Consider the following 13,150-nt stretch of genomic DNA (forward strand, 5'->3'; position numbering starts at 1 on the left):
ACCCTGGGATAGTGGAAGATGTCCCTGCCCCTGTCAGGGGCGTGGAACTGAATGAGCTTTAATGTCCCTTCCAACCCAAACCAGTCTAGAATTCTATGACTTGCAAGAGGACATGGTTAGCAGGGAAACCTCAGAAGACACTGCCTTGTGTCCTGTGGGTCATGGAACGCTTGGGAGTACATGTCTGATGCTCCTCACATGGGAAAGTTGAGTGTTCAGCAAAATACCGAGCAAAGGGAGACAAAGCTGGACCGAGGAGGGAAATGCAACCCAAATCTGAAGGCTGCAACAGACCCAAATCACCCTTGGCTACAGGAGGCCTGGGGGAGGGTGCACAGAGATGTCCCTGATGGAGGCAGGATGAGACTGGCTCCATCTTCAGCCCAGGGACTCATGTTCCTCTCCCAGTGTGTCCCTTGTCACTCATCACACATCAGACTCAGAGGGCAGCTGCCAAGCTGTCGGTGCGGCACTGCTGGGCTGCTGATGAGTGGCAACAGCCTGTGATTGCCTGTGTGTCAAGACTGGGGCTCAGCCACATCTGGGCACATGGGACGGCAAGAGGGATGGATGGTAGAGTGAGAGAGCAGCTGGTTCCCTGCAGTTGTTCTCTGGGACATCCCCTGGGTATGGCTCTGCAGGTGCAAATGTGGGACCTCCACCTGAATGGGGTGGCACTTGGAGCAGCATCTCAAAGTGGAGATGGCACAGCCCTATGTCCATCTGCGAGCTGTGTCAGCACCCTCGGGTCGGGTGTTGGTGTACCACTGGGTGTCCCATGTGTGCTCTGAGCTGCCTAGTCTTTGTGTTTCCTGCCAGAAGCACCAACCAGGCTTCTCTGTGCCCGGAGATAAGGGTACACATCTGCCCACACGTCTGTCTGCACAGCTCTTCCCTGCCTGGCCCCTCCACCCCAAAACCCCGGGAACTCTTCCCATGCATGCCCAGGGGGCGATGCCGCCGTGTCCCCGTCCCGGCGTTCGGCCCATGTCCGAGCCGCCGCTCGGCTGTCCGGCCGTGCCGATGCTGCTCCGTCGCGCCCTGTCGCACCCTCCACCCTCACGTGCGTCTGCTTTTTGTGTCCTTCTCGCTGCGGGTCGGGCTCTGCCCCGTCCCTCCCGCCCCTCCGCCGCCCGCACCCCCCGGCGCAGCCCCCACCGGAGCCAGCCACACACACAAGTGAACTTTTCTGAGTTTTCCAGCAATTAAAAAGAATAAAGCAACAGTTGTCTCCAGGCAGGGCATGGATCCTGGTGACCCTGATTTTCTGTGTGGCTGGGCAGGGTGAATGGGGCTATTGAGACCCTGATGACTGGCATCTCCACTCCAGGATTGTCTCCCCTTCCAAGTCCCCCTCCCCGCGCTCTCCTCCTCCCTACCCTCCTCCTCGCTTTTAATTTCCTTCCTGCAGAGAGCTGCTCATCCCCTTCCCATTGGCCAAAGGCCTGAAAGGGAATGGAGGAGACAAGGGAAGGATTAAAGACGCTCTGCTTAGGAGCAGGCAGCCTGAATACAAGATGCACCGGCTGGGAAAGAATGGAGGCTTAGTGGGGCACCAGATCAGACCCGCCTCCGCCGCATTCAACCCGACCTGCATTCCTGCATTGCTAAGCAGGGACCTTTCTCGCCGGCCAACCCCTCGGAGGGACTCCCCAGACCCCTGTTCCACCTGCTGCCACAGGTAGACCTGCTCAGGATGGTGCAGTCACGATGGAAGACAGCAGTGCTGCGGTACTTGCAGGTCCCCTGGGTCAGCCCATCTCGCTCAGGACACAATGTCCCCAGCCAGTCCCACAAGGATGAGGAGTCAGCTGGGGCAGCCCTTGGAGCAGTCTGGGACCAACGTGGGGCAATTTGTGCCTCTGGGACATTCCCAGCCCTCGGCCCAGCAGAGCTATGGACCTCATCATGCAGGGCTGGAGGCTTTGGAGCTCAAAGGCTGGAGCTTGCAGCAGGGCGGGGTCTGTTTGACCTGGAGTAGGGCTGCCAGCCTTGGCAGCAGACACGGTGATACCTTAGTGCTTGTTGACTGTGTTGTTTCTTAGAAGATCCTCTAAAACCCCACAGTGTTCCCTGCCCTTCTCAGCACCTCCCAGGGCCATGCAGGTCGGGGTGCAACTGGGGCTGCTCTGGGGCAGGTGCATTCCCTGCTAAGGCTGGTCCTCAGGAAGGACTGGAGCAGAGCGTGATGGTGCGTGGGCTTAGGGTCATAATCGGAATGAGGGGCCCCCAAGGGCAGTAGTGGACCATGGTGGACCATGGTGGACCATGGTGGACCAGTCACTGACCCATGGAGAAAGAGACACACGGGGAGTCACCCAGGAGCAGGACTGTGGTGTTGGCAGCATCTGGGGCTTTCCATGTCTCTCCATGCCTTCATGTCCTGCCTCAGGTGAGGCACAGGTAGAAGGGAGAAGGGAGTGCCCTGGTCAAAGCAGTGTGGCACAGGTGCCCACTGTCTCTGCCCAAGGACACTCCATGGAAGTTGGAGCAGCATAGTCCCTACTTGTTTCTGACGAGCTGGGTCAATCTGTAGTTTGCATGTGAGTTCCCCATGGGAGAGACCTTCTCCATGAACTGGGAATTTGAGGCTGACTCCTGGCTAAAGCTGGTTTCCTTCATGGGATAGGGGAAGTTGTTCTCAGAAACCTCTTGGGTTCCTTGCTGACATTCACTCCAGAGAGCTGGTTTCTGGGGAAACACATGCCTTGTGGAGCCCAGAAAGGTCCCCAAGTGAACAAGATTCTCCATGGCCTGAGGAGCTGGGTGGTCTACAGTGGGAAGCAGGGATGGGGTTGGTCAGCCAGGTCCTACAGCCCCAAAACCTCACCTGTGAAGGCATCTCAAGGACCCACATTGAGGAGCATCTCGGGGACCTGGGCATCCCATGCAGGGACACACTCCAGGCACTGCTCACAAAGCTTTGGGGTCCTGCACTGCAGGGACAGGGGTCTGAGCTCCTGTGTCCCATGTAGTGCTTAACATCATTCTCAGTTTCCTGAGGGTTGTCCCACCTCTCCCCATTTTCTGTAGATCTCTTGCTGGTCTTGTCCCTCATGCACGCCAGATCTGTGCAGCAGTGGTCACGATGGAGCCCTGGTGACCAGGTAAACATGAAGGTAGGAGCCCAGGGTGGGATATGGCTGAGGCCATGGAGGTGGCCTGTCAGGGCAGCCTTGATCACCTTCCAGACTCCTCATTGTACTGGTGCAGAGCAGGATTCAGGCACCAAAAGACAGCACCATGTGCCAGCTGAGATGCTTCAGGGTGCCCAGGACACCTGGGCAGGCTCCAGAACAGAGGTCAGGAAGGACACACCAGGACATCACAAAGCAGTAAAATGAGCTTAGGGAAGCTCTTTGTGCTGCCATCCTTCCCCTTCTTCCACAGATGCCACCTCAGATGGACCCCTATGGTCAGGGCTGAATCCCACCCTACTGACCAAGCTGTGCAGGAGAGTCCCTAGTATTGATGCCTCCTGAACACCACAGGTGACCATGATGGTCTCCATGGTCCAACTGGCATCATTCATTCCTAACACATTAAATCCATGAATTTAAAAAAAAATTTCAGTATTTGGTACTAAAAGCCCTATCTCCTGGAGTTCTGTGATTCTAGCAGAAACTTAGTCCCTGAGAAGAGCATGAAATCCTTCTTAGAGGTGAGCATCCATTTCCATCCCAGAAGGTAGAAGAGGAAAACACCCACCTATTTTTCCTCCAGAGAAGAGTCCCATCCTTTCAGGCATCTCACCACCAGCCTCAGCAGTTGATAGGGAGCCTACTGCACATCCACCTCTATCCTTGCCTCCTCCGGCTCAGGGAACAAGATCTGTGGTCTTTGCACCAGAAAGCTGCTCTGACTTTAGGGCAAAATAGGCACAGTGGGTATGAAATCATCAGTTTTGATAAGGGATCTGTGTTACCAGCCCAATGCACCTGCTGTGCTGGGAAGGCACCAGCCCAGCCGTGGTGAGACCGTGGTGGCTAGTTATTGCTCAGGGGTTGGTGGGCACCATCACAGCGCCCTTGGCTATGCCTGGCCTGGCTGGAGCATGCTCCCTCCTGATCCATCACCAGGATCAAGACAGCTGCCCTTGCCTGGGGCTGATCTTCACCACCAGCCAGTCTGGGTGTCCCCACTGCCCTGTCATTGCTGTAGCACTCCCCAGCACTGTCAGCAGTGTCTCCATCCTGCTTCACCCCCAGGCTCCAGTGCAGCCCCCATCAGCTGCCTGTAGCAACTAGGGACTTCATCCCACTGGAGAAGCTCAAGAGTCCCATGTGAGGAAGAGCCCTGGATCTCCGAGGAAAGACAACTGCTCTACCTGTGCGGTGCCAGAGGCTGTTGTCCTCCCTTTTTGTCCTCCCTCTGCCAAGCCCAGGGGCCGGAGCTGGGTGATTCCAGCCCAGAGGGGATGGAGAGCCCTTCCCTCCGCCTGGCCCAAAGGAGAGGGACCACGGGGCTTTCTCTTTAATGCAATGCTATGAATACTCGGGGTCTTTCTGCTCCCTGTTTAATGGATTTGAATGTGAAAAGGTGCTGGAATTGGGAAGAGGGGAAGCAAGGGGGGGAGGCCAGGCCTCTTTGTTCAGGGATACTGCTCCAGCCTTGGATTTATTTAGCATTTGGAGGGCTCTGGGGTCTTTCTCTCCTCCCCAGCCCTGCAAAGGCTCGCTCCCTTTTCTGCCTCATGCTTATTAGCATAGCAGCTGCTCAGGAGAGGGGCTAGGCAGGAGAAAAGGATCGAGGCGTCCGGGAAATGAATAGGAGGGAAAAAAAATAGCTTAAAAGGACAGAGGCTTTGAATAAGGGGTAGCAGTGAGTGGAAAATGGGACGGGGGCAGCTCAGAGTTGTCACCGTAACTGTGAATGTGAGCAAGAAGAAATGTGGGGACCCACTGGGGATAGGCTCCCTGTCAGGGCACTGTGCTGGGGGTCAAGGCTTGATCCTGGCACTGTGGCATGAGGCAAGGGCTGCTCTATGGCCCCCAGCTCCTGGGCACAGGCAGGCGGTGGATGCTGAGCCAGCACCTTCCTGTACCCCAGCCCAGCTCTCTCAGGCCATCAGGTACCCCAGGCCCCTGAGGCTGGGTTGGGGCCCCCCATCAGTCCCCCTGAAGCCTCCAGCAAGAGACCCAGTAAGTGTCACAGCACCTGCCAGTTCCCCAAGGGTGGTGGGCTTCGGGAAATCCAGGAGTCCTCTCCAAGCAGCAGACTGGGCATGGGATGGGGCACTCAGGAAAACCTTCAGGGCACACCAAAACCAGTGCCTCCAGCTCCTCCACTTACTCCAGGGAAAGCCCTCCAGCCACTGTATGACTTTGTGGTTTAGCCATAATTAAAAGAAATCAGGAGTCCAGGGAGCTGCCACCCAGCTCTTGCCCCAGCTGGAGGGGTGACAACACTGAGACATCAGAGTCCAGTCCAGGACAGGAAACCTTGAGGGTTCCACACATTCAGAGCCTGTTTGTGCAATGGCATTCATGTGTGAGAACATTGCTGGGGACTGCACATGGGTGAGAAGGGATTTTTCACCTGGAGAAAACAAGAACAGACATGGCAGTCTTGGGGTGAGAGGAGGCTGCAGAGTCACTGCTTCCAAGCAGAGGCTCTCCTCAGTTGCAGGATTCATTTGAAGCCAGGATCTGTTCATTATGCTGTCATGTTTCAGAGCACAAACCATCAGTCCCAGTGTGCTGCTCAGGCTCCCAGTGAAGGCTTAGCTGTCCCCCAAATGCATCAGAGCAGAGCCGTCGAGTGTTGGTCAGCCAACGTCCCCACTGTCCATGTCCCCTCCAGCCAGTGCTGTGCAGGTCTCTGCTCACGAGGCCCACTCTGTCACTGCCCCGTGCTCATGTCTGCATCCTCCATGCCCCACTGAGGAGGGGTCAGCAGCGCCATAGCCATCCTGAGATAAACATGTGCTGGTTGGGGAATTTTCCCCTTCTGCTGCTCTCCTTGGCTTGCCTTCAGGGTCTGCTCCCAGCCACAGAACACTCTTGGAGTCGGGCTGAATGAGGAGTTTTCAGTTAAAATAGTTGTCCCAACGACTCCCAAGCCCATTATCATTCAGCTGTCCAGCTTTGCCTCTCTCCATTTTCTACCCATCCCTTCTACCCATCCATCCCATCAGGCTGCTATTCCCCATCCCTCCCAGCCAGCCCCTCTCCCTGCACTCTTCCACCCCTCCATATCCCCAGTGATCCCCCTAGGCCCTCCCTCAATCCCTCCAGCCAAGCACCTTCCACCCTTCCAGATCCAAACCTCATCCACTGTCTTCCCCAAAACCAGACAAACCACGATGTTGCCCTGCTTGACCATTTCTTCTCAGGAACAAAAACCTGTTAACAAAAAAAAGCCAAAAATTCCACTGAACCTACAGGTCTGTGTCTCACCCAGGGTGAGACCCAGAGGTCACCTCTCCCTGGGTGCCCTAAGATGGGTGCTCATGGTAGCAGAGGAACATGGCAGCTGCAGAGGTTTTGGGAAGAGGTTTCTCCTTCCTGCACAATGGAGCAGCCTTATTCCTGGGGGCATTTGCTGCATCAAGGAGAAATTGGAGCTGCCTACACTGTGCTGGGAGCATCCTGGGGAGGACACAGTTGTCCAAGCATGAGGGTCTGTAGAGTGGCAGTGATTTCACGGCACAGGGAATGGCACTGAAAATCCCATGCTCACCGCATGGCAGTGTGTGAAGCTTGTGTACACCTTAAGAAGAGCAAAAAATGACTCAGTTCTGTAGGAATGGGTGACCTGGGATAGATACGGGGGTCAGGACCTCTGTACCCAGTCCCAGCACCAATTACTGCAGCAGCTGTGGGTTAGCAGCAAAAACAGGCTGAAACCATGAGCTGTCCTGTCCTGCATGATGCACTGAGGACCCTGGTGCTGCTGACCATCCATCCATCTATCCATCCATCCATCCATCTATCCATCCATCCATCCATCCATCCATCCATCCATCCATCCATCCATCCACAGGGATCGATCCCAGAATGCCTTGAGAAGGGGCAAAAAATTCTGAAGTTTGGAAATGAGGCCAGCCTGGTTGGGCAGCCTGAGCCACCGGCTCCTCGCTGGCACTGAACAGAAGTTGATTGTGATTTTTTTTTTTTTTTTGTTAAAAAAGGTAACTCCTCTTTGGACTGTTGGGCTGCGGCATTATCATAGTCATACAAATGCCTAACAAAGCATCTATTTAAAATGTCCTGAATTTTGATTACAGCCTGTCCTCTCTTGCTCGCCCGCTCGCTGTCTTTCTTTCTCATTCATTACTGACTGTGTTAAGCTCCCTGAAATTCAAATAAAATCCCACCTCCTCCCCCGCATCCATATGCGACGGCTGATTCAGCGCCGATGGCTGGGCTTGACGGATGAAGGGCAATAGAAGAGAAGACAAAGCTGTCAAACCTCACCGGGCTGTGTTGACTTCCCATCGCCCCCCCAGCCACAGGGGAGCCCAATCCATCTGGTTTGAAGTCAGCAGCACAAACAAAAGCAAAAGACAATGGCAGGAAGCACTTGAAAGTTCAAATTCTTGCTTTGGTTTCTCTTGGAACAACAGCACCTACGTAATTCGGCCGATGGACAATAACACACAGCCAGGGACAGGCAAAAATGCCAGGAGAATGTGCTTACACCACCAAACCATCCAATATTTTTGTGTTATTGGAACTAAAATAGAAAAGGGAAAGAAAAAAAAGGAAAAAAAAGGTCTTTGAAGTTCCTAGACTTCTTGGACAGGCTTTCTGCAGAGGAAAGCTGCAAAGTGGGGTGACCCTGGCCCTTGGGAGGAGCTTGGCACCAGGGCAGCTGCTCCCCAGGGTGCTCAACCTCAGGGTTGGGGTTCAGCTGTGCCCTCAGCACATTTCCACTGCCAGGGCTATCACATGTGGAGAACACAGAGGGGCTTTTTTAGGCCTGGCTCCAGGGGGGGTGCTCAAATAAGGGATTGCTGGAGACCCCAGCCCACCCCATCTGCTGTGGGGAGAGGAGCCATGCACAGGAATGCTGTTTTTCCCCAGAAAAACCCATCTTTGAGGTGGTGGCTGGCTCAGCCCAGCTCTCTGGGGCCCTGGGACAAGGTGAAGGGCAAGAAGCTGCAGGGCTGAGCTGAGACAGGTGAGCCCAACTCTGTGAAATCCCTATGCAGGCACCAGGCTGAGGTTTTGCAGCATTCCAAGCACAAAGGGATGAGACTAGGATTATTTCCACCTGCAGGTGTAACCCCATGTGCCCTGGGGAGCACAGGTGGTCCATGTCACACAGTGCCATGGCTGGGGAGGGGAGCACACACACTCGCACCACACTCCCAGCAGACTGGGAGTCAGCAGCTGCCACAGGATCCTGGGTGAAGGACCCCCAGGACCACCAGTGGTTGTGACTGATGGTTTTGGCATCATCTTTTTTCTCCTGCTTAAATCCATCCGAGTCTCTTTGTGCCTGTATTGTCCACACTGGGCTGCTGCCCGAGTGGCTGTGTGTCCCCAGGGCACCTGGGGACACCAGCTGTGTTTGTGCCAGGCACTGGCCAGTGCTGGCAGCAGATGGCACGGGGCTTGGCACACTGGAGTGGAGTTCGGCCAACCGGGAAAGGTCATACTGAGCCTTTTCTCCAGGTTTCCTCCCCACTGTGTTTGCAGGACATCACTCCTTGCATCCCTGGGAACCCATACCCAGAGCCAAACTGAGCATGGCTCAAATTTCCCTGGGATTTAGGCATTTGCAGAGCTGGCAGAATTACTGATAGAGAAAAAGCCTCATCTGACCCCCCACTAGTGCCAGCAAAGGAGGCTTGCCTGCATCGTGCCTTCAAAGCCCTGGCCTCGGGCAGCGCCCAGCAGTGCAGGCATGGGGCTGCCTCTCCTTTTCCCCTTCCTAGAGCAGCCAGGTCCTACCGGGAAAGCCTCCAGAGCCCTGCTGGGCACTGCTCCAGTCTAAGCCACCCAGAGGACAGAGATGCCTTTGGGGAGGGAGAGGCCATGCTCACTCTCACGCTGCGGCCCTTCCTTGGGGCAGCTGAAAACATCACTGAACCCATCCCCGCAGCCCCAGGGGCCTCAAACCCTTGCTCGGGCCCAGGCTGGGTGCTCAGCCAGACAGGCTGGGGCTGCAGCCCCAAAAATGCACCCCAAATCTCCCATCCCAGGACTGCCTGCTGAGCTCTCTCCTCACTCCCTGGGGACAAGTAGCTTCTTTAGGACTGTCTCAAACAGCACATGCCCAGCACCAGGGTTTGGTCTGAGTCATCACCCCTCTACCAGTCTCTGAATGCTGGGATGGGGCAAACCAGGACATCCCTGAGCCCAGGGAACTTCCTCCAGTCTGTGGGAAGGAGCCACACTGCCCCTCAAATCCATCCCAGCCATCCCCCTCCAGGGCTGCATCCAAGCCCAGAGCAGCTCCAGGTCTGACACCAGAAGAGACACCAGCCACACCACACCACAGGAACCACCCAGCATTGCCAATAACCACGTAGAAAAGAAAAAACAAAACAGCCTTGGGGTTTTTTTTTATAAAAAGATCAATGAAAAATTTATTTATAAATTTCGCACTCTGGGGCTACATGTCTATATCATACACTCAGGAATATGCTGTACTGTACAGACTTTATCCAGTTAGAAATGATCATATAGTGACCCACATACAGCTTCAATATAAGCCTAAAAATTCTTAACATTAATTAACATAATTAAAAAAGGTATTTGCATCTAAAGAAAAATCTACAGAAAAACTCCTTTCTGGAGCAATCTGTGCATCAGCTTCAATGTCTGCTTATTTCACTGACATTATCAATATATTCTTCTTACAAAAATAATAATAATAATTAAAAAGATGACTGCTGGAAGGCAACCAGTCATGCATGAAAGAGCCTCCCCCCACCTGCCTCTTTTTTTTTCCTTGTACTCCCCGTTTTGGCGTGAAGGGTCAGCAGCATGATGAGCCAACAAGGGGGGTGGGGGGACCCTCATTTCAATTTGAATCAATCTGCATCCCTTTTACTTCTCAGGATCAAGAGAGACGGGGGTGTGGGGGTTGCATAGAAAATTGAAACTCTAGGGACTAGAAAGGGCAGCAGCTTTTCAGTAAAATACAAAGGGATGTAAAAATACATCAACTCACAATTTCAGAGCAAACCCCCTTCCCCGACGTACAGTTTCCCAAAAATCTCAGCGTGTCTAAAGCTCCAGGAGGCTGGAAAGGAACAATGCTTTTCTTAAACAACTCACCCAGCAATTCACACAGGAGATTCACAGTCTTAATAGGTATTTTATAAAAATATAAATATGGGTTACATCATGTTGTCTTTACAACACCGGACAGAGCTCCCTTTAGACTGGGTTTATAACCAAGATTTCTTTTTAAAAATCCATCTAGAACTTGGCTTTACAATACACTTTTTAATATCATGTCATAAATGTTATGACATTTCATTGTGGCAAATCCATTTACGTAAAAAAAAATAAAAATGTGCAACCATCTGGTAACAACGATAAAACCTCACTAGGAAAGGTCTTGTTCCCACCCCATAACTATCACACAGAAGCACCAGTGGAAGTGCTGGACACCTCCTTCCATGCTCACAGAAAGACTTCAGCCAAGCAGTTCCTTGCAAATTACAGCATTAACAGTAGACACTTTCGACAGGGCTTTTTTTCCTCTTTTTCTTCCTTAAATCTGGAGCTTTTGAAATCATCTCAAATTGTTGAAGTGGACAAAGAACAAAAACAAACAAAAAACCCAACAAAACGCAAACAACTGCAGGTGAAACCATCAGAGACAAAGCAGAATATTCAGTGCAATGGGAAATAATCAGGGCAGACTCTAGTTTTGTTTTTTGTGGGGTTTTTTTTTTTTGTGGTTTTTTGTTTTGTGGGGTTTTTTTAGGGGTTTTTTTTTAAGTTTTGGTGGGTTTTTTTGTGGGGTTTTTTTTTTGTTTTTTTTTTTTTTTTTTTTTTTTTAGGTTTTAAGACTAGGAAAAGAAAAAAAGAACAACAAAAAAAGGCATATATCCCAAACCATTTCTTTGAAACACTCACCACCAGCTTCAAACAAAACCAGGCTCACAATCGTCACCCACAAATATATACAAACATGATAAATAGGTAAGACACAACCCCAATAAACCAGCAGGTAACTATTTTCTTTTCTCTTTTTTAATCAGAATGGTTTGGATGCAGGGAGCAAGAGAGGAAAGAGCAGGGAGATGGCAGTGATATGGATGGCTTTAGTGCAGACGAGGAGAAGAGGGCTGAAAGACCAGCAGGAGAAATGAGACTTCTGAACTTTTCCGCATTTTTCCAAATGGATGTTCTTGTGCCATAGCAATAAAAAAGCAGCATTTGCGATTATACGTGCAGTCACTTCAAAATGCGCCTTCGAGTGGCTCGTTCTGCTTCCTCCCTTTCCTTTATAAAGATATATACAGCGGGATATATATCTCCTATAAAAGGTGGGTGAGTGTACGTACGTCAAGTGAATCGTTCTGCATTGAGAAGTGTTATCCATGTTTCACCAAAAGAAAAAAAAAAAGTTTCCAAACTTTTTTCAGTAGTTTTCCAGCATCTCTGTAGGCAGCAGAGAGCGCTCGCGCCCCTTTTCTGTGCAAAAGCAAATCCTCTGCCTTTAGAGTTTATTTCACTTTTTTTAAAAAGAAAAAAACAGTTCAGGATTTGCTAATCCCCCTTTACACACAAAACCACAAGGACTCAATGTCTTTTCCTGGGATCTCACGTGAGCTAAACAGATTTGTGGAGTGGGTGAGGACGCAGACTTTCTTCAGACACCCAAGGAAGAAACAAAGCAGAAAACCCAACGCAAAATCAATCAAACCCAATAGCAATTGGGGTAAAAAAACCACGTCTGTCATAATCCAACGGAGTCGCCTCAAAAAAAAAAAAAAAAAAAAAAAAAAAAAAAAAAAAAAAAAAAAAAGTCAGCGGTGGGAAAACACTGGGAGAACCGTGGAGAGGAAGAAGACTTTCCTGCTCTTCCTCGCCAGGAAGGCCGCGGCCGGCCGGGAGCCCCAGCCCATGGACGGGGATCACGTCCGGGGCTGGGGCTGGCACCGGAGAGGGGACCCCAGCACCAGCGGGGGTCTGCGGGTGGCTTTTGGGGGGCGTTGAAATGAATTCGTTTCTGAGCCAGAACACTTTAAATGGGAGGGTCGGGAGCGAGGAGGGCGGGGAGGGGGATTAAATATTAGCGGAGAGGGAACGGGGGTTGTTAAAGCATCTGCTCAGATGTCAAACTGAAACCGTGAATACTGTAAGTGCAGCCGAGGTAGATGAAGGAAAAAAAAAAAACCACGTTACAGTAGGAAACAACCTTGGAAGATTAAAACAAAACAAAACAAAACTTAAAAATGTAAAAGCGGTGGCGTGTTCTGCGTGGGGCCCCAAATCTTCGCCAACCCCCCCAGGCGGGGGCGGGAGCAGCTCTGGCGCCCGGGGGAGCGGGGAGGGTCCCCGGCATCACCGGGGGAGCGGGAGCCGACATCGCCGGGGGAACGCGGGGTGGGGGGGACCCAGCATCACCGGGCGAGCGGAGCTGGGGGCAGCCCCGGCATCACCGTGCGCCGGCGGAATATTTGGCCTTGGTGATCAGGTAGAGGACGATGTCCTGGTGGCCCCCGAAGGCGGCGATGTGCAGGGCGCTCCAGCCATCGCGGTTGGCCAGACGGATGTCAGCGCCGAACTTGACCAGGAGCTTGACGAGCTCGAGGTTGCCGTCGATGACGGACTGGTGCAGCGCCGTCTGCCCCTCGGGCCCGAAGGAGTTGACGTTGAACTCGCAGTTCGTCATGTTCTGCAGCAGCGACTGCAGCTCCTTGGTGTTGCCGCGCCGCACCGCCTCCTGGAACACCCGCTGGCTGGGGGGCGGCGGCGGCGCCGCGCACGGCGACACCTCGCTCTGGCTCATGCCGCCGCCTCGGCCCCGCCGCCCCGCATGGACGGCAACGGCGGCGCCCGCCCGGGCATGCGGCGGCGGGCGGGCGGTGCTGCGGCCGCTGCCGGGGCTGGGCTGTGGTGCCGCCGGTGCCGCCGGTGCCGCCGCGGCCCGGCCCGCCGCCCTACGCTCACGGCTCCGCTTCCCGCGCCCCGCGCCTCTGCAGCACCCCGGCCCGCGCGCGCCTTTTACCCGCCCT

At 53.2% G+C, this 13,150-nt stretch overlaps 1 protein-coding gene across 1 annotated transcript; it reads right to left on the reverse strand.

The window, feature by feature from the left end:
- Positions 1–9,530: 9,530 nt before the first annotated feature.
- Positions 9,531–13,150, reverse strand: NRARP (NOTCH regulated ankyrin repeat protein). Its single transcript, XM_063409481.1, has one exon. The coding sequence runs from the start codon at positions 12,922–12,924 to the stop codon at positions 12,571–12,573; it is 354 nt and encodes a 117-aa protein (XP_063265551.1). The 5' UTR covers positions 12,925–13,150; the 3' UTR covers positions 9,531–12,570.

This window comes from Prinia subflava, chromosome 12 (assembly GCF_021018805.1).
Source record: "Prinia subflava isolate CZ2003 ecotype Zambia chromosome 12, Cam_Psub_1.2, whole genome shotgun sequence".
NCBI classification, from domain to species: domain Eukaryota; kingdom Metazoa; phylum Chordata; class Aves; order Passeriformes; family Cisticolidae; genus Prinia; species Prinia subflava.

What these genes read in the sequence shown, in the direction of transcription:
- NRARP (XM_063409481.1), bottom strand. Translation starts at nt 12,924, where the DNA reads ATGAGCCAGAGCGAGGTGTCGCCGTGCGCGGCGCCGCCGCCGCCCCCC.